Below are 22,545 nucleotides of genomic sequence, written 5' to 3' on the forward strand. Positions count from 1 at the left end.
GAAGATAGGCAAGTTTCATTAAAAAACTAAAAAAAGGCCATCAGAGCTGGTGGCAAGAATGATATGAAGTCAGAGTGCTAAATAAGGCCTGACTGTCATGATAAGGGGTTTGGACTGTACAGGTACCAAAAAAGCCCCCAGGAAACATTACATTTTTAAAAGATTATACTTTTGTGTGGAAAACTGAATCCTAACAGGGCAAGAGTGGAAGCAAGATTAGTTAATAAGCTATTTCAATAGTTCAGGAAGGAGATGATGGTGACTTGAACTGGAGTTGGTAGCAGCTAAGGTGAAGAGTTAGCAGATAAATTCAGGAAGTAGAAAACATAGACCTCCTGGTAGACTGGAGGTGGTGGTTATTGTTTAGTCACTAAGTCATGCTTGACTCTTTTGCAACCCCATGGACTATAGCCCACCAGGCTCCTCTGTCCATAGGATTTCCCAGGCAAGAATACTGGATTGGGTTGTCATTTCCTTCAACAGGGGATCTTCCTGATCCAGGGACTGAACCTGCATCTCCTGCTTTGGCAGGCAGATTCTTTACCACTGAGCCACCAGGGAAGTCCAAATGCAGAGTGCATCACACAAAATGCTGGGCTAGATGAATCACAAGTTGAAATCAAGACTGCCAGGAAAAGTATCAACTTCAGTTATGCATATGATACCACTCTAATGGTAGAAAGTGAAGAGGAACTAAAGAGCCTCTTAATGAGGGTGAAAGAGGAAAGTGAAAAGTTTGGTTTGAAACTCAGCATTCAAAAAACTAAGATCATGGCATCCAGTCCCATCACTTCATGGCAAATAGAAGAGGGAAAACTGGAAGTAGTAACAGACTATTTTCTTGGGCTCCAAAATCACTGCAGACGGTGACTGCAGTCATGAAATTAAAAGATGCTCCTTGGAAGGAAAGCTATGACAAACCTAGACAGCATATTAAAAAACAGAGATAGCACTTTGCCAGCAAAGGTCCATACAGTGAAAGCTATGGTTTTTCCAACAGGCACATACTGATGCGAGAGTTGGCCTGTGAAGAATGCTGAGAGATGCTTTCAAATTGCGGTGCTGGAGAAGATGCTTGAGAGTCCCTTGGAATGCAAGGATTCAAACCAGTCAGTCCTAAAGGAAAACAACACTGAATATTCATTGGAAGGACACTGGAAGTAGACAGTGATAAAAAGAGAATACTATAGGATAGTCCCTAGGCATCTCGTTTAAACAACTGTGTATGTTGTAAATAAATTTCTTTGGTTACAGAACTACATGTTTAGCCTTTTGATAAAGAAAACAAATAATACTTGGATAACAGAAGTTAAAAGTGTATTAAAGTATTACATTTATGTAATATCACAAAAATATTGAAAATGTAAACACTAAGAATCACAAAAATTAATCTGCCTGCAAACTAAACTGCCTATCTACCAATTATCTGAAAAGATATACAAAATTTAAATCTCTGAATTAAGCACAACACAATGTATTTTATTAATACCTTGCAAATAAACTAATCTGAATACATGTTTTTACATGTTCCTGACAAAAATTACTACTTAGATGTTCTTTATCTCTCATTCTAAAACGTTTAGAAGTTTTACAGAAACTCTTGTTAAACAGAAATCTTTCCAAAAGTTTCACATATCAAATTACCTGGGACCCTTTTTTTTTAAAAAAGTACTCTACTAGTGCGCCAAAAGAATCCAACACAGTCATCCCTTAGTATCTTCAGGGGTTGGTTCTAGGACCCCCAGAGATACCAAAATCCACAGATGCTCAAGTCCCTTATACCAAGTGGACATTTTGTTGTTGTTTAGTTGCTAAGTCAAGTCCTACTCTTTTGAGACCCCATGGACTGCAGCCCACCAGGCTCCTCTGTCCATGAGATTATCCAGGCAAGAATGTTAGAATGAGTGGCCATTTCCTTCTCCAGGGGATCTTCCTGACCCAAGGATGGAACCCACATCTCCTGCATTGGCAGGCAGGTTCTTTACCACTGAACCACTTAGAAAGCCATAAAATGGACACAGTATTTGCATATAACTTATGCATATTTTCCCCTACACTTTAAATCATCTTTAGGTTACTTATAATACCTAATACAATGTATTATGTAAAATGTAAATGCCACATAATTGTTGCCAGTGTTTGGCAAATTCAAGTTTTGCTTTTTAGAAGCTTATAAATTTTCTTTTCCCAAATATTTTTGATTTGCAGTGGGTTGAATCTGGAGATATAGAACCTGTGGATACAGAGGACCGGCTGCAATTCTAATCTAAAGAGATCTAGTCTCCTTTTATCTTAATCATTCCCCAAAATTTTTAAATAAATGAGAAATAGGAAGATCTATCAAGTCCTATAACTTCTGAGCACAAAGGCTCTCTGATGTCTCTTTAAGTAAACAGAGACTCCTAAGTAGGATCTATATTTCTCCAATCTTCAACTAACCTTCTCTTATTTGATTCCCAATCCCAGCTTAAAGATAAGCTAATCTAGCCCACTACAATAAACCCAAATTGACCTTAAAAAGAAATTCTATTTTTAGAAGTCTGTTGTACACAAAAAAAGAAATTATCTGTGAAAGTCTATAAATGCCCATATACTCACCCACTTAATGCCTTAAAATTACTTACTTACCAATATGTTCATCTACCCAATGCCTCAAATTTTTCAGAAGCTAATTTCACTGGAAGAATCCCCCTCTCAAAAGATTTCTTACCAGAGTTAAGATTCAAATAAGAGCAATACTTTTTTCAGTGACACAGACAGTCATTTGAAGATAGACAATCAATCTATCTTCCCCAATGGCTCAGCGGTAAAGAATATGCCTGCAATGCAGCAGACCCAGGTTTGATCCCCGGGTCTGGAAGATTCCCTGGAGGAGGGCATAGCAAACACTCCAGTATTCTTGCCTGGAGAATCCCATGGACTAAGGAGCTTGGTGGGCTACAGTCCATGGGGTCACAAAAAGTCAGACATTACTGAAGCGACAGAAGTGACTGAGCACATAATCTATCAATCTCATCTTCTGAGTATGAAGCATATGAGCTATAAAAAGGAGAGAAATATTCAAGAGAGAAATAATTCTTTTTTAAAAAGTGATTGTTTGCTTCTTGGTTCTTCAGCCAAAAGCAGGCATGACAAAAGAATTAACATCACTATGAAAAATTATTTGTATTCAAATGTATTTCCAAGAAGATTTCAAGATCTGACACAGGTACAGAGAAAATGAGTGAATTAAAACAAGTATAAACAGGTCAGTTACAGGCTGATCTCTATTTGAAATATGTTTAAAAATATTTTAATCATACTTTAAAAAATGTGAAATAATTTTTTTCTTTAATTCAAGTCAATTTAATTATCTTAAAACACTCATATACCAAGATGAACTCATATATTAAGGCAAATTCCAATTTTATATAGTCATTTGATCAATTAATTCTGTTTCATTTTAAATTGCTAGTCCAGGGAGAGAAATTTTGTAAAAAACATTTTATTGCTACAAAGGGAAACATGGTCACAAAAAGCCTTTAAGCGTATCTTAACGCAAATTACTATATTCAGTGTCCAATGCGGTAAAAAAATACACAGAGCACAAAATACTTGCCCAACTTATCTCTTCTAGGGTAAGTATTCAAAACATTAATGCACACTTGAATATATACTCCCAAGAGCAGCATTTAAGTTCAAATGATTAGAACAGACATACTAACAATACACATCTGTTATCCTCAACACCAATAAAGGAATAAAAATTAAGCTTAAAAATTATACAAACAATTTCTCGAAACTAAGTTAGATAGCTATAAAAACTAAACTAAAATAGTCTTACCTTCATTTTAGTAAACAAATGCCAAACATTTAGAAATTATATAAAACAAATTGTTAACGCGTGGAATGCATGCAACATGGGTGTTAACTCTCGTATTTTAAACTACTGAAATTCTTACCCTTTTCCACATTGGGACAAAAATTTAAAGCTTCTTTTAAAACTAATACCTTATATTTAATTTTCTTCTGCTTGGTCAACAGAAAAGCTGACAGGCTCTTCCTTTGCTTCTTCTCCCTCTCCTTCCCCTACTCCCTCCCCCTCTCCCTCTCCTTCCCCCTCGGCCCCCACACACCCCTCTCCTTCTATGTCCCCTCCTTCCTCGGTGTCCCCCACTCCCTCTACGCCTCCACCTTCCCCCACTTCCTCCACTTCCTCCACCTCCCCCACTTCCTCCTCTTCTTCCTCCTCTTCCTCCTCTTCTTCCACAGGTTCGTCAATCTTTTCCTCTTCCTCCTCATCTCCTTCTATTTGTTGATCTTGAGAATGATCTTGAATTTCAAAGGGATTCTCACCCTAAACACATGAAAAAAAAGCTTTTAAAAGAGTGCAATTATTTTTTAATCAGTGAAATTTTTATTTGCTATTTGCTATATCATTAAAAATAAATACTATTTGAAACTTAATTTCAACTTATATTAAATCTATTTAGTATTTTTTGAGTATCTATTTCATACCAATGTGGGTATATATATTCCTGAAGTCAGTACTTAATAGTCCATAAAACAAAGCAGATGAAGATTTATGTTCTACTTAATTGTATCAGTATTCAATGCACTACTGTTGCAAGTTCTCTTTAAAAAACTCAAATGAAAATCAGTACGTTTGAAAACTCAAATAAAAATCAGAAACAAATTAAGTATCATGCCTTAGTTTTACTTTAAAAAAGATGAATGTGTAATTCACTAAACAGTCACAACTTTAGTATGTCTCATAAATTGACATTTATCAGAAGGCTATATTAATAATGTAAGAAATAAAGAGGCAATGAAGGTCATTAAAACAGGGAAGTATAAGACTGGTGCTACACTTTAAGATACACTAGGTAGGAAGACGCAGGTTGAGTGGCTATAGCAAGAGAAAAAATATTAGTACTGTGCTACTCTAACAGCCCAGGAAACGAAAGGGTAAAAGTGACACCATTGGCAGAATGGGTAAATTAAGATGGGGAAAAGAAGCAGGTATATACTATATATAATCTGAATTTAAGATGTCTAAATATTTAAAGGGCAACTATAAATTTGCAACTCAGAAGAGGAAAGACTTCAAAGTAAGATATTTAGATTTGTGAATTGCTTGCACAGAGTGAATAGTGAAACCAGGTCTTAAAAAGGATAGCTCAGGGCAGAGCTGAAGGAATGAGAAAAAAAAATGGCTGAGAATAAAGCCTACTGAAAAAGCCTGTACCTGGGGACAGAAGTTAGAAAAGGAATACTCAATGCAGAAACCTAGGATTATAGAATATCATCTAGCAAAACAAAGTTTCAAGAATGAATTAACAGATCAACAGTGTTATATGATGCAAATAAGTAACAGTAGAAAACAACCGAAAAAGTTCACCAAAGCTGATAATAATTAAAGCTGAGGAAAGGTACCTGAGGGATTTATTGTACTATCCCCTTAACTTCTGTATGTTTAAAATAACAAACAATAAAATGTTACAAATTTTTATTTGAAAATTAAGTCACTGGTAATCTTAGAAAGAAGAGTTTCAAAAGTATAATGTAAATGGAAGTTGGATAGCTATGACTGCCCATAAATGAATCTTCACAATTCCCTCTTAAGCTCTCAAAACACACTGGCCCAGACCCCATACTCCGAGATATCGATTTAATCAAGTACTGAAGCTCTTGCTAAAAGCACAAATGAAATAATTTCAGACCTAAACTTCTTGAATCAGGTGTCCAGGAAAGAAATTTGGTAATCTGCATATTTAAGAAGCATTTAGAGAGATCTTTATCAGAAAAGTCTGAGAAGCCCTAATTCAGAAGGTCTTATAAGGGGCCTGGGTAGCTTTTAATTGATTTTAACTTCACAGGGGATTCTAATCATATACCTCCTATCGGGACACACTAGATTAAAGAGTGAATAATATATAGGAAGTAAAGAGCACAATGCAGGGTAAGCTACCTTTTCAAGTATGATGGTAAGAGAAGAGATAAGAAGGGCTGAAGTCTAGGAAAAGTTCAGTCATTTTTAGGAATGAATGAGTTCCTTCAGTTTAAGGAACTCATAAACATGTCTCTTTGGGAAAAAGTAAGATAATAAATGGGAAAAAAATCAGATGAAAATAAGGAGATAACTGATGAAACAAGAACAGAGATGAAGCAAAAAAAAAGAGTATTTTCCTTCACATATAACAATGAAATAAATACATGATTCTGAAGTAGAAAGGAGAAAAGTTAGAGTTCATATCCAGTGGTCTTCAATCTCCCTAGAGTGAGAGAAGAGATAAGAATATGTAAGTGAAGGGAGTAAGAATAAAATCTGGATATGTGAAGAGTGAAAAGTTTGAAACAATCACTACAAGAAGCACATTACATTGATTGATAGCAACTAAAACTATTGTGAACTGCAGTGAAATCTGGCAAACATAGTACTGGCACAATTCCATGATATTTTTAGCAGGAAAGACAGTAAAGCTAACCATAAATGGCAGAGTTGAGAACTAGTAAGCAGTAGAAAAAATTAAGAGTTTTAGAATGGCAGCACTGCACTGCTGTAAGGGCTGACTGTGAGTGTCCAGGCCAGAGTGAAGGCAGAACAACATATGTAAGTGGAGACCTGGGAGAAACTGATGAACTGATTATTTCACAGGACAAAGATTTTAAAAGGCATTTTGTCATTCTAAGCACTTAAAGATGGAAGTGTTTTAAAGCCATGACCAGAGCTGATTATGAGCAGAAGTTTTCTGTGGACTCTAGAACAGCAAGAAACAGAGCAGACAGGACTGCTGGACAAAAAAGCCAGACAAAGAGCATCTCCAAGTAATGAGACACCAATGCTTCTTGAATTTTAACATGCATATAAATCAACTATGACCTTTTTTTAAAATGAAGATTCTTATTCAATAGGCCTGGGTATGAATTGATATTCTACATGTCTAAAGAGCTGCCAGAGTGATTTCAATGCTGCTGATCCTTGGATTGCATGGAGTAACAAGGTTCTAGAAGATTCTCAGTTAAGGTACTTTCTTCACAGTATGCACATGAGGCAAGATATTCCAACATCTCCCATTCCATGAAGTGACTCTAAAGTGTAGCTTGAAAACCTTACACAGAAATTCTACTTTGTATTCTTTTCTCATTACAAATTACCTTCATACATCATTAGAAACAATTAACCTCTCAAGTTTATGATATAGCAAGGATAATAAAAATCTAATCTTTCCTAATTTAGCTATGATGCTTTAATCTTTTTGACACCATATCTCCAACAAAATATGATTTCAAATTAGGGCTGTATTCACCTTTTAAAAATGGTGTCAAGAGTGCAGTAAACGGTGCCAAATAGAATAATCAGAAAATAGGGCCTTCTAGAACAAGCAGAAAGAACTGAGATTTATTCAGCTTGGAAGTCATCTGGTTGAGGAATAATATGTAAAGAAGGATCACTGGAATAATATATGGTAAAAATCCTGAGAAGCAGTAGGCCAGGTATACCTACCTAATTGTTCACCTCTGAGTTTCCTAACAGAAGCAAACCTCCTTTCTTCTGGTCTTGTTACACTATGAGCAGGAGCTTTGTTTCTAAAGCAAAATATCTGAACTTCCTGCTTCCCCTCCAAGTGTTATCCAGGAATGGCTTATCCAATTGGTATGCTCAGAAGAAGAAATACCAATTGGATAGGTCATTCCTCTTTGGAATTCCCCTTCACTAGGAACACCCAAAAGAGGGGACAGAAGGGATTCACTTGGGCATCAAGACCCTTTTTTTTGTCTTCTAAGCAACATAAAGGGTGCATTCTAGTCTGTTCTAGTCTGCTCATGGGGTCGACTAGGTGAATCCTACTGCTATCCAGCTGAAGCGGTCACAGAAGCTGGAGAGAGGTAAGTGAAATACTAGGACTGAAATACTAGAAAGTCCACAATAACTATCTAAGGCATATCATCCAAGTCCCCCTTTTTAAAAAAAATCAAGATAAAGCTGACATTTGGGTCTTCTATCAAGACTCTTGAGTATCTCTCAAATGACCTAGAGCTAGAAAGGGAAAGAGAAAGGAATGGCGTCTTGCTCCCTCCCCCAACAAATCCCAATAATTAGGAAAACAGACATTTTACCTGTATATACGATATCAAGTAAAATTCTCCTAATTTTGTACTATATTAAATATCACAAAGAGTTACCATGCTATATTTAACTGTTACAACATTACAATATAACCCAGTTTTTGCTCTAAAGTCTTACCTTAATAAAACGTTCGTATCGTGCTTTCACTATTGGATTATTTAAAATGCTTGTAGCAGTCAAGACACTCTCTCTTTTTATTTGTTCCTTATAAGCCTATGAAAAACAGAACACACTGAGACACTTGCAAACGATGCCATGAAAAAATTTTCCTTAATTAAAATGACTGCATGCTCAAATTCTTAGAATTAAATGATTTAATTTCTGTCAAGTAAAGCTATAGAACAACAAAAGCTATTGTGATTATAATCCAAATGATCTATGAATTAAAACAATGAAGATTCAAAAAGCCAGTGAACTTCAACAAAAAACACCCAGTCACTAAATACTTTTTAAGTCTAGGTCTACTAAACAGTTGCTTTCTCTCCTATCTATTCGGAAGCTACCTTCCCCAGCCCCAGCTACTCCAACTATTAATTTTCATGCTATCAAACTTAAGTCTTTAATACTTGAATTTTTAAATTTGCTTTTCAAATAAATTTCTCACAAAATAAATATTTTTATTTGAAATAAATTTGAACTAACCAACACAGGAGCAAAATAACACTAATCAAGAAGAAAAGAGTAAGTTTCCTAGAATTTCTGAGTAAATTCTACTAAAAATGTAACAATAGAAAGTAACTGGCTTTTTCTTTTTCCCAGTCATCAAAAAACAAGTCTTTCTTTTTTGTTTTAAAATACACAAACACACATAAAACAATTTTGCACCACCTTTAAAAAATGTTAACAATAAAAACAGCAGTTCAATAACAGCTATGATTTTGTGAATATATACTATGTGCCACGTACTACTTCAGATGCCTTTTACATTTTAATTAAACTAATCCTTAATCAATCACATAAGATGTATCCATCCTTATTTTATAGATAAGGAAACTCAGACAAAGAAAAGTTTATTACTTGCTTAACATATGTATGTACTAAACCAGGATTCACAGAAGTCTTGCTCTGGAGCCCACAATACTACATTGACTCTCTAAGCATCTTTATAGTAAGTCACTCATGAGATTAATTGGATTGTACACAAGTAGGTAGGTGTGAAACAATAGCCCTTAAAAGGCAATAAGGGATTAAATAAATAATTCAATGACTTCATTAAGGTAGATTAAAACTGACCTGCTTTCCTTTGATATGATCAGGAGATTTTAAGTGCTGCTGAACTGAACTATGTAAAGCAGGGATATACACACTGCAAGCACTGCAGTGAACAGTCTCTACTTTCATCATGTGATCATCTGCAGTAACACCTACAAAAGAAATGCAACTATTAATAAGAAAAGCAATGATTCATATACTTCTGACAAATAAGTTTTCACTGTTTCATTTCCATTATGATTTATACTCCTTCTTCCAAAAAAACTGATCAGAGTATATAGGTTGAGTTCTTCTACCGAATCTCATAAATCTGCAAACACAGATTAAAAACAATACGGATAATTATTTGTTTTCATACTTTATTCAAGATTCCACATGGTATTTAGTTGCACTGAGCAGCTTCAGAATGCATGCAACAAAACCTGATAAATTCTCTCTTCGTTTTTGTTACAAATATTTTCCTTGTTATGGCTGCTTAGATACACACATCAATTAAAAGTGGACATTTAATTTCTAAATACATGAGGTTTTTAAAGTATCTTTGATATTCTCTCATTTTGACATTAATTTCTCATTTAAATGCTTTCTTCTCTACAATCATCACCTGTGTTTTTTCAGTCTGTGAACTTTACTGAGGCTTTCAATAGCTAAGTCGAGGATCTCTCTTGGTAAATGTCACATTGCACTTTAAAATATGTGGGTTAGTTTTCAAGCGTCTTTTGATATTGATTTCTAACATACCTCCACAGTGATTCTAATATAACTCCACAGTGATAGGAGAACGGACTAGGATTTCAATACCTTTAGACCATGACATTTTTACACCTTGTTTTATATCCTTGAATATGTTTTCAATGTCTCCTGGTTTACAGTCTACGGGAACTTGAAAAGAATTTGTGTCCTGCTGTTATGTGAAAGTTGCATAAATCTTAATTACGTTTAATTGGTTCATTGGGCTTTTCAAGTCTACTATATCATTCTGATTTTCTACCTACTCATTCTATTAATATTTGAGAGCTTAATATTGAAACAGCAACCAAAAAATCTTAATTTATCTACTTAAGAAAAATAATTGTAATATATAGTGGAACTATGAATAATTTTGCTCTGTATTTTACAAGTCTCCTGTAAATGTGTATTATACTTTTATAATTTAAAAAAGTTAAAAAACTATGTGGATAAAAGATTAAAATTATAAAGTATAACTACATTATATTTCCTACTCATCTTATACAATGATGTTCTGAGGCCTGTTAAGTTCAACCCCCAAAAATATAACATAAAAATGTTGATTCTGTAGTAAAATAAGAATTTTCATGCTTATGAATGTGGGTGGGTAGAAATGGGAAAAATAAGTCAAAATTGGATTCATAAAGGCCACAAATATATGTTAGATCTTAAAAATGGTGATTGAGGGTTATTACAAGTGAAGGCTACTTTATATGTTTCTAAAACCTATTTTATTTGTTGATTTCTACACAACTTAATAGAAAAAAAAAAAAACAGCTTTGGCTCCCAGGCTTATCACTGTATCTCTGGTTCCTTGGAACAGTGCCAGCCACATAATAGGACTTTAGTAAATATGTTAAATTAGTAAGTTACATGTATGTTCACAGGAATTTTCTTTAAATGCTGCATATGAAAAACTAACACACCAGTTTCCTTAGAATTATATCATTTTCAAAGAATCATGTATTTTTTTATGTTGAGAAAAACTGATTTGGCTCTTCCTTCGGCAATTGAATTTATCATGACATTTGATTAAGAAAACAATAGATAACATGCAGCTTCAACTAAATAAAAAGATCTGCATGATCTTTCACATTTCATTCCTGAAGTAATACTGTAAGGTACTATACAGTGATCGTCTGTATCTGCTGGTTCCAGGTCTGCAGATTCAACCAACCATGGACAGAAAATACTAAAAAAAAAAAAAAAACTTCTAAAAAGTTCCAAAAAATCAAAACTCCACCCTGACAATTATTTACATTAAGTATCATAAGTAATCTAGAGATGACATAAGAAATATGGCAGAAACAACACAATACTGTAATTACTCTCCAATCCAAAATAAATAAATTTAAAATAAAATTGAAGAAAATATCCAAAAAATTAAGTATATAAGAAGACATGCATGGTTTATATGCAAATACTACACCCATTTTATATAAGGGACTTGAGCATCACAGATTTTGGTATCTGCAGGAAGGTCCTAGAACCAACCTCTGTCAGACCCAGAGAGACAGCTGTCTATGCAAAGGAAAGATCTAAGAGAAAATGACACTTTCTGGGAGCTACAAGTAATTCAATATGGCTGGGGCACAGACTAAAGAAGGAACAAAAGGGAAAAAAAACAGGGCCAAGATCATGAAGAGCTTTGTATGCCATGCCTAGGAATTTGAACTTTATTCTGTGGAGGATGCAGAAGCCACTTTATTACTTGAATTCTTCAAGTAATAAAATCACATAGTAGAATAAGAGATAAGACTGAAAGGAAGGACACTAGTTAGAAAAATAGAACACATAAAGATTTTAACAAATTCAGTATTTAAAAAAGACGTAAAGAAAACAGACTTGGTACATATTCAAAAGATAGAATCAACAGAACAAAATACTACAGACATAGTAGTATGTCTACATACATTTACATAAAGCAAATGTAAGTACTAACATTAACTTCACAGTTCTGGCATTGATGGGGCCACTTTCCAAGATAAATGAAGAAGATACCTGTTATGTTTTGTCTTGTTTTCTTCATGGGGTAGGGGATGCTCAAGGGAAGGATAAATTTTTTTAGTATGTTCAATTTGTGAGACTGCTAAAGAGAGATGTCAGTAAGCAGTTAGATGTAGGAGACTGGAGTTCAGAAGAGAGACCTGTGCTGAAGATATAGATCTGTAAGTAATCAACATATAGATGTTGATTTAAATCCTGTATATAAATTAATTCATCAGGAAGAAATATAAAGAGAGAAGTTAATGGGACTGACAGAATACTGAAAAATATCAACTTCTAAAAGCTTAGCAGAGAAAGAAAAGCACAAAGAGGAAAAACGACAAGGGAGTAAAGAGAGGCAGTGAGCATCACAGAAACCAATGGAGGAAACAGATTCATAAATAACAGAGTTATCAGTGGGAAATGCTGCTGAATAAAACTGCAGTTGGCGTTGGTATCCTCCATCATGGCAGCTCCAGTACGCTAATGATGGCAGAAACTTGTCCACTGTGGGTAAAGCAGTAAGTGAGACTGAAGAAACAGAAACCAGTGTGGACTATGCTTAGAGAAGTGAGGGTGTCTAAAAAGAAAAGCAGGTTCTAGAGGAGTTAGTGTCTATGTTTTTCTATTCTTTTTCTTTAGGTCTTTTTTAATTTGTTTGTTTGTTTAAGTAAGTGTATAGGCTTCAGAGACAGAATCAAAAGACCAAGAAAGATTGAAAAACAGAAGAGAAGAATTCACAATTTGAGCAGAAGTCTTTAAGGAGATGAGAAGGAATAAGAGAGATACATGACATACAGAAGTACAGGCAGCCCTCTGTATCCATGGCTTCTCCATCTACACATAGTGGAAAACCAGCTATGGGCCTTGAGTATCTGCATATTCTGATACCTCAAGCAGGTCCTGAAACCTCTCTCTCTCAGATACCTAGGGATGACTGTATCTTCCAGTAGAGGCAAAGCTGATACTTCCTCTATGAAGGAAATGAAGCTAAAGACGTAAGAGAAGGTAGTGATAAACTTGTAAGCATGAGAACAGAAATCAAAGAAGTTCATTTCTGATAACCCACTCAGGCCTACCATACATGACTACGTACTGTATCACTCTAACGGACATCATTTACACTGACATAGTTTATGGTATATAAAATATATATGCAAATTTCTAAATCAATTTGTTAACTTACCTTCCATAACATCCTTTTCTACTATTTTGACCGCCTCTGTTTGATTATTTGTCTGTTGCTTACGAATAGATGTTTTCTTAAATTTATTTACCATACATTCCTAGAAAACAAAATAGAAAGGATCCAAAAATTTTTTAGTGATTACGTAGTATAGGCCCATGCTTGCACCATGCTTGGCCTATGAAAAATAATAGTACCTGTTATATAAGAACTGGTAAATGTTTTCAAGGAGCTTATAATCTAATTGAAAAGACTATAATGAAGTACCAGGAAACTAAAAAAAGTATTTACTTTTCAAGATGTATTAATATTTTAGGCATATATTAGAGAGAGAGAGAGATCAAAGACAGCTGGAATAGGCAAGAGATCTCAGAGCAAGTGAATACTTAAGTCCTAAATGACAGGAACCAGTTAAACAAAATTACAGAAAGAAATTTAATTAAGGTACACAACTCTCCAAGGATACAGAGGATACAGGATCTCTGTACTTCTAACCTTCTAACAATTCCATCTCTTTTGCCCAAATTAATTGCAAGTACAGTTAGCAGTCCAGCTCCAGTCCTGGCCCAAACTATCACTCAGGGCTCTCTACTTGATAGTGTCATCTGTGTGTGTGTGTGATTTACAATTACTGTTAGTTCACCAAAGGGAATGTCTGTGTCTTCAGTGTCTTCAGGTGCTGTGCCTGCATAGCACCTACTCTTAAGTATTCAAGAAAAACTACTGAACTGGTGACCACATTCTGATAAAGGACGCTAAACAAACATCAGGCTCTCTGGCTCTGAATTCAATTCAGACTTCCATTTATTGAAAGTCACTAAACTGCTCTGAGCACTATCTTTTAGGATAAAGACAAATTGGTATAAGGTTGAAATGAAATATGAAGAAAATTACCCAGCACACCACCAGGTACATGGAAGACTGTTAATAGATGATAGCTGATTTGATATCAATAAACAGCTGTTAAAGGGATTTTCCTGACACATCTATCAGAAACTTCTGTAAAAAATGTAAAACATACTCTCAAATCACAAATCTACAATCTATGAAAGAGGAATTCACATCTACTTCTAAGCTAATTTTAAGACAACTTTTTTTAAGCGAACAGTAAATTAAATTCTTAGAAACATAAAACAGGAGAAATATGACTAATGATGAAAATATAAGAAATTCAAATGTCTGATCAAGTGCCTCTCCAAAAATAACTACTTACATGCAAAAACTCCATAACTACTTTATCAAATTTGGTTTGTTTTTGAATATGATCTAATGTTTCCTGGTGTGAAGGACTTTCCAGATGAAGTTCAATATCTTTTTCTTCAAATGTTCGAAATTTACAAAATGAACATGTGAATGCCATTCTGTAAAGGGAAAAAAAATTTTTTTCTTTAAATATTACCTTATTTACTTAGAAAGCATTCATAAGACTACACCATGAAATCAATTTTACCAGCATAAATGATTTCCTCTCTTCCAAGTAATGGTTGATTTAAACTTAGCTCAAGTCAGGAAAGAAATAGCATTTAAGTACCTGTCTGGACAACACTGTCATCATACTAATTGTTATTTCTGGACCACACTGGAGCTACTGAGCATGAAAAACAGAATCAGTGGATCTATTTCATCTAACCCTAACTATCCACTTCAAGTCTAGATCAGAAAGCCAAAGCAAACTTCAAGCAGTATCAAGTTCCAAAGTTCCACTAACATTACACTCTTCTATCTTCAAGCTTCCAAATCACTGAAGTAGAAACAAAGGTAGGTAGGACACCAGAAAACCATAATTCACTCTATTAGAGCTCTTAGATGATCAAAAATCACTTCAGATGTCTAACAGGCCTGAACTGGACATAAGCACTCATTGAAAAGCTCAAGAGTCACTCCAGAATGAATTTAATTATTCTTACCTCATGTATCCTTGTTACTTCCTTTTCTTCAAATTATGACAATAGTCTCCTAATGGGTTTCTTTATCTTGAGTCTTCATTTTCCAACTAATTTCTTACAGCACTATTATATTTATTTTCCTGAGTAAGAGTATAGAATCTGAAATCTACTGCTGGGTTTATCACACCTAAGTGACTTTAGGCAACTTAAATTCCCTGGGCCTTAGTTTTCTAATCTTAACAAGGTGAGAACTCTCACAGACCATCCTCTTATTTTGGTCTTCCAAATGGTTGGGGATGTGGAGGCTGGGTAGAGGGGGTGGTGATCCTAGAACCAATTCACTGTGCATATCAAGGGATGACTATAAATATCAAAAAATCAAAATCATTCCTATATATCTTTGATCAATCCTTTTCATTTGACTCTCAGGAATTTTTTCACATCCCAATTAATTTATCTGCCTTTTCTAGCAAACATGTTTAGGTATTTTTTTTGTTTTATTTGATGCTTAAACATAGTATTGTATTGATTCTAAGACATATTTTTCCTGATTCCATTTCTGAAATCAGTCTGTATCATAAAATTAATGAAACATCACAATCTCTTTTGGTCAGATAGATTATTGCTTGTGCACATAGAAAAACCAGGAATTCTAGTTGTAAAATCTATATAGAGTGATTGTCAGTGGCTTGAAAGTCTCAAGGACAATGATAAAGCATTCTTTTAGACCTTGAAGAGCAAACAGTTATGCAAGAGATGAACAGTAGCAAACTGAATATATCTGTCAATATCCTTGAGACAGGTATCAAACATAGGCTAACTCTACATAACTGTAGAGTAACTGTAATACCAGGTTAAAATACCAACAGTAGTTTTTTTTAAAATACAATCTTTTTTAAAATTTTATTTATAAAATCTTTTTAAAAATATAACATTGTATAAGTTTAAGATGTACAACATAATTATTTGATGTATGTATATATTATGAAACGATGAGCACGATGAGTTCAGTTAATGTCCAGCACCTCACTAGTTCTAATTTTTTTCTTGTGATGAGAACCTTGAAGATCTACTCTCTTAGCAATCGCAAATATACAATACAGTATTATTAACAACAGTCATCATCTGTACAATATATCCCCAGAACTTATTTATCATATAATGGAAGTTTGTGCCTTTTGGCCATCTTTACTCAATTTTCCCACCCTCAAATCCTGGAAACAGTTTCTTAATGAGTCCAATTTTCTGACTCTACTAAGCACAAACCTGTATCCATCTCCGTACTTCTCACTGTTTTTTTCTCTTCTGCGTCTTTGTTTCTCTCGCCGAGCTTCAATTCGCCGCTTTTCTTCTTCTTCATTTTTAGGATCAGTTTTTGCTAGAGGATTAGACAAAAAAGTTAAAACTAAAAATCACTTCTCCATTCTCCTTTTCCAGTCCCCAATTCATAAACTACAGACAGATGATTTATTTGGTGATCATTATCTAAACTGAACTCACCAGAAAAATCAGAGTTTGAGATTACTCAGTATTTCTGAAACTTCATTCACATGAATACCATCACCATAAATTTTGTCTATTTACTTCTCACCTATGTTTATTATTTGCTACATTATTTTTCTCTAGATCCACTCATTTTTTCTTATCCTCATTTTAAGCAATAATATCCATATTACCTAAAATAACTTTGAATTATCACACCTTGGGAAACATTTGACAAATAACCCAACCTTGCATGAAAGTGGAAAAATAATGTGCACTAGAAAGAGCGCCTTGGATGCAAAAACTCATTTATTATAAAGCTCTCTTAAAAATTCTTAAAAAAAAAAATTCTTAAAATAAATAAACTCTAAAAGCAGGTTCTTCCTCTTTTTCTCAAAACATGTCTTAATGTGAATACACAAAATGTACTAGTTTAACCATTTCAAAGTGTACAATTTAGTGACATTAAGTTTATCACAAGATCATGCAACCATCACCACTATTTAGCTCCAGAACTTTTTAATCACTCCAAAGAGAAGTCACTAAAGCACCTGGCAAAACTACTAATCTGCTTTCTGTCTCTACAGATTTTAACATCCTGGATATCGCATATAGAAGGATACAGTATGTGGCCTTTTTTGTCTGGCTTCTTTTGTTTAGCATAATGTTTTCAAGGCTCTTCCATGTGTTGTACCATGTATTAGTACCTCCTTCCTTTTTAAAGCTCAATAATATTTCACTGTGCAAATACATCACATTGCCTTTTCACTCATTCATCTACTGATGAACGTCTGGATTGTTTCAACTTTTGACAACTGTGAATAATGCTGCTATGAACATTTGGTATCCAAGTTTTTGTTTGAATACTTCTTTTCAGTTCTTTGAAGTACATATCTAGAAATGGAATTGTTGGTTCAAATGGTCAGTCTACGTATAATCATTAGAGGAACCACCAAACTGTTCCCCACAACAGCCACACCATTTTACATTCTCATAGTAATGTATAAGGGTTCTAATTTCCCCACATAGTCATCACTTGTTATTTTCTTTTTTTTTTAAGACCATCAATTTCACGTGTGATAGGAAGTGATATTTCATTGTATTTAAAAAAAAAGGTTCTTTCTTATAATATAGTTAATTTTAGACTTAAAAAACTCATCTGTCCTCAAACTTTTCCTTTTATACACTGTTTATCCTTTTGGATTACCTTCGGCAAAATATCTCATACAAAATCATGAACACCTGGGGATTCATGAACTTAACAATAAACAAATATTAAGTATCTGCTATGCATACAGCAGGATGTTTCAAAACCGTATAAAATCAATACCTTAAAATACAATATCTAGATTATCCTTCATCATTTTATAAGAGGTTAAACATACATTCCTATTTTATTAACCATTTTCAATATCCTCTTTCAGTTTCCATGAAACCCTCACTCTATGGAAAAAATTGGTCGCATATGACCTTAAACTAGAAGCAATTTCATTTTCCTTTTACTGAAAATCAGTAAAAGGAATCAGTAATCAGCTAAAGCTGATATACACTATACCTCTATCCAAATGACTGAATATGATTCCTTTCCTACTGCATTTCAACAAATCATACAGTCTATATATTATAGCATAGCAAGATTTCTTATTCCTGAATACTCAGCGGTTATTGTTCAGAATGCCCACCTCATGCCTGACAGTGAAAGCCTGACTTGACTACAGAATTTTGGTTTCATTCTTAAATACTACACTACTCTCAAGTTTTGTTAAAAAGAAAAAAAAAGTTAAGTCACATATATCTGCTTTAGTGACAAATAAGTATCTATATCAAACTTTGTATTATTTAACTAAACCTGCAAAAATCTATCCCAAGATCAACTGAATTGCCTATTCTAGTAATATTTAGAGTACACAATTCAGTAAACAACAATCCACCAAGTAACAGTATAAAACTTATTCCTACTAACACATACTCTATAATCAGGTTTCTAGAATTTCAGAATATTGCTATTTTTTACTAAATAATATAGATGTCCAATGCAAAGCATGGCAGGAAAGTAGATTTAAAAATACTATTTAAAGTGTTACTGAGTTTTGGATTATAATTCATAATTTTGAGGAAAAAATCCAATATTTGCAATTTCAAATATCATATTTTTGATAAGATATATTATAATGTCTGTAATGTAATTATTTTTAAAAAGTTGTTTTAAATAAGGATAATATAATACAAAGTAATACAAAGTAATTTTCCATTACAATCACATGGAGCTTTACCTGAAGGGTCTCCAGAGTAAGAGTTGCCCTGAATAAACCCTGGCTTTGCCAGCTGTTTGACCCAGGCAGCAAATTTATGTTCTGTTCCTGCTTTTTCAGCTGCAGAGGGTCTGGTACGCCACCTGCACCTGGGCAGGCTGACGTGAGAATTGCATAAACAATGCCTGTTATGCCCTTTAACACACCGCTGCCTAGTGTGCAATAAGCATGCAGTTAAGTGCTAGTTTACTAGCAATTGGTACAATCCTTTTGTCAAGTTGGATACATGTATTCATCCTGAGGCGATTTAAATAGAAATGAAATTCAAAGAACAAAACAAATATACTGTCAGTATCCAAAAATATATAAAAAACCTGTTTTAAAGTAGGACTTATCTAGGCCTCCTTGCTTCTTCCCTTCTACCCTCTTTCTTAAATAATTATTTGAAGGCTATCATGACTTGTTTAGTACCTCCAACATCAAAGGAAGTAATAAATTCATCTTAACAATTAATGTATCTTATTTTTTAAACTGGATGCAAAGATTTTTAAAAATTAGATCACAAAAATTTGAAATATTCATTCATTACTATGATCTTCACCTTGCCCAGTCCCAACAATAATAGGTAATCCAACATTAATTCTAAAGAGAGAAATTTTTAATCCCTTGTAATGTCACCTAATTTGGAAAGATAAAATATTTTTCAATCATCAAGGCAAATATAAAATAAATATAAAAAACAAAACATAATTCAGTGTACAGTCAAAAATAGGTATAGTATCTGTTGTATCATATTTGCTATAATGTTTTCACAAAGAATGCTGAAAAAGACATTTCCTTACCTTTTATTTATGTATATTCTTGACAATCTATTTTGATCAAATGCACTTGATTTCATTTAGAGATATATTACAAAGTTAAATAAAATACAGTAACAGAGAATGTAACAATAATCCGGCTGAAATGTTTAAGATTTATTAAGACATAATTCACATATCATATGATTCACCCTTTTGAAGTATGTAATCCAATGCTCTTCAGAACATTCAGATATGCGCAAACATCACCTTAATCAACTCTAGAACATTTTCATCACCTCACAAAGAAATCTGGTATCCTGTTATTTATTACTCCCTATACACCCCCACAGCCCAAAGCAACCACTAATCTACTTTCTAACCCTATAGATTTCTGTATTCTAGACTTTCAAATGAAAAGAATCATATATGTGGACTTTTGTGACTAGTTTCTTCCATTTTATTAACCTTTTCAAGGTTCATTAAAGTTGTACCATGTAACGGTGGTTCATCTTAAGGCTGGAAAATATTCTGCTCTATGGACGAACCACATTTCGTTTAACCATTCATCCACTGATGAGCATTTGGGTTGTTTATACCTCTGGCTACTATGAATAATGATGTTATGTGTATCTGTACATAAATTTTTGTGTAGACATGTTTTCATATTTCTTGATACATACCTAAGAGTGCAACTACTGGATCATGTGGTAATTTGTTTAATCATTTGAGGAACTGTTTTCAAAAGTGCCTGGACCATTTTACATTCCCACCAATGGTATATGAAGATTTCTCCACATCCTTGCTAGGACCTGTTATTATCTTTTCGATTCTATTCATTCAGATAAGTAAAAGTGATCAATCTCACAAGGTCTTGATTTTATTTCCCTGCTAACTGTTGACCACTTTTTCATGGGCTTATTGGCTATCTGTATATCTTTTGGGGGAAAAAATGTCTGTTCAGATGCTTTTTTCAAATGGGCTATTTGTCTTTTTATTGAATTAAAAAATTCTATATATTCTAGATACAAGTCTCTTAGAGGTATAATTTGCAAATGTTCTCTCCTTCTCTGTGAGCTATCTTTTCACTTTTTTAATGTGTCCTCTGAAGCACAAAAGTTTTAAATTTTGATAAAATCCAGTTTCACTGTTGTTTGGTCACTAAGTTGTGTCCAACTCTTTTGCAACTCTGGACTATTGCCATCGGGCTCCTTTGTTCACGGAATTTCCTAGGCAAGAATACTGGAATGGGTTGCCATTTTTCTTCTCCAGGGGATCTTCCTGACCTAGGGATCAAACCTGCGTCTCCTGCACTGGCAGGCGGATTCTTTAGCTGAGCCACCAGGGAAGCCCAAAGTCCAATTTACCTGTTTTTCATTTGGTTGCTCTTTTAGTGTCAGATGAATTTCCTGCCAAATCCAAAGTCATGAAGACTTACTCTTGTTGTCTTCTGAGAGTTTTATAGTTCTAGCCCTTGCATTTAGTTGCTGTATGTTAGTTTGTGCATGTGGCTATCCAGTTGTTCCAGCAGTGTTTGTGGAAAAGACTATTCTCTCCTCACTAAATAATTTTGACATCCTGGCTAAAAAAAAAACATTTTACCATAGATTTATGAGTTTCTCTCTGGACTCTCAACTCTATTCCACTGATCTACATGTCTGTCCGTGTGCCGGTACCACTCTGTCTTGATTACTGTGGCTTTGCAGTTTTGAAATCATGAAGCAGTAGTCTTTCTGTTTCCTTCTTTTTTTTAGGATTGTTTGGCTATTGTAGGTTCCTTGCAATTCCCTATTAATTTTTGAATCAACTTGTCAAATTTTTGCAAATAAGTCAGGTGACATTCTGACAGGGATTGGGCCAAATCAGTAGAGCAGTCTGGGGAGTATTACCATCTTAACATTAAGTCTTCTGATATGTGAACATTTATTTAGTATCCCATTTATTTAGATCTTCTTTAATTTCTTTTAACAATGTTTTATAGTTTTCAAAGTATAAGATTTTTATTCTTTTGTTAAATTTATTCCTGAGTATTTAATTATTGATGCTACCATGAACTGTTTTCTTAATTTCACTTTCAGACTGGCTCTTAATTTTTAACAATGTAAAAATGGAAGTATGATTATCTCTAAGAATAACGTCCAGAAGACAAAAGGCAAATTAATTTTCTAGAATACATAGCTTTTCCTGGCACCAAGGACGATAAAAAATTTCTTGCCTTTGACCTCATGCAGGAGATTCTATGTAATGTAACATACCACTTCCTCAATAATTATCCAACAATAAATATAACACCCAAGAAAGGAATCCAAATCAAAATAATGTGTAAGATATTTGTAAAAATATAGATGTTCTGGTTCCACCCTAAATCAAGATTAAGGGAAAACGGGTGAATCAGGGTATGTGAATTTATAAATATCTTTTGGTAATTTTGATATCAATGACTGATTAGGGCAACTGCAGATCTAATTTCTACAACTGTAATTATTATACAATTTGTCTACATAAACATTAAAAAATTATTTAAATGCACTGAGTTAAAAAAATAATGTAAACTGCCTTGAACCACAGCAATTATGTTTTCCAACTTACTGGGTGATTTGCTGAGGCTCATCTTCTCCACAGGTTTTGCTAGCTTGGGTTTCTTGATAAAGGTTCCACCAGGCTTATTAAATGGTTGCATCATTTTTCTCTTTATTCCTCTTGCAGCAGCAACTGTCACATTGGTGGGTTTGTTTTGATAGTCAACAACAATTCCAGGTCTATGAATGCTTCCAAAATCACTCATATGCTGCAAATTTGTGAAATCAAAAAATATTAGCACAATATCCAAAGAAAAAGTATGAATTCATATATAAATTACATTTTATCTATCTAGAATTTTTCACCTGAAAATTCCTCAGAATGT

The 22,545-nt window shown here is 33.9% G+C and overlaps 1 protein-coding gene across 3 annotated transcripts in view; it reads right to left on the reverse strand.

The window, feature by feature from the left end:
* Positions 1–3,159: 3,159 nt before the first annotated feature.
* Positions 3,160–22,545, reverse strand: part of ZNF326 (zinc finger protein 326) — a 34,595-nt gene continuing 15,209 nt past the window's right edge. For all 3 annotated transcript variants that reach the window (XM_043460711.1, XM_043460712.1, XM_043460713.1), the window contains 7 exons: positions 22,230–22,428; positions 16,376–16,487; positions 14,437–14,584; positions 13,224–13,323; positions 9,344–9,474; positions 8,228–8,323; positions 3,160–4,336 (listed from right to left, as the gene is read on the reverse strand). In XM_043460711.1, the coding sequence (XP_043316646.1) occupies positions 3,998–4,336; positions 8,228–8,323; positions 9,344–9,474; positions 13,224–13,323; positions 14,437–14,584; positions 16,376–16,487; positions 22,230–22,428 (1,125 nt within the window). In that variant the 3' untranslated portion in view covers positions 3,160–3,997. The remainder of the gene's footprint in view (positions 4,337–8,227; positions 8,324–9,343; positions 9,475–13,223; positions 13,324–14,436; positions 14,585–16,375; positions 16,488–22,229; positions 22,429–22,545) is intronic.

The sequence above is a fragment of the Cervus canadensis genome, chromosome 2 (genome assembly GCF_019320065.1).
Source record: "Cervus canadensis isolate Bull #8, Minnesota chromosome 2, ASM1932006v1, whole genome shotgun sequence".
Classification (NCBI taxonomy): domain Eukaryota; kingdom Metazoa; phylum Chordata; class Mammalia; order Artiodactyla; family Cervidae; genus Cervus; species Cervus canadensis.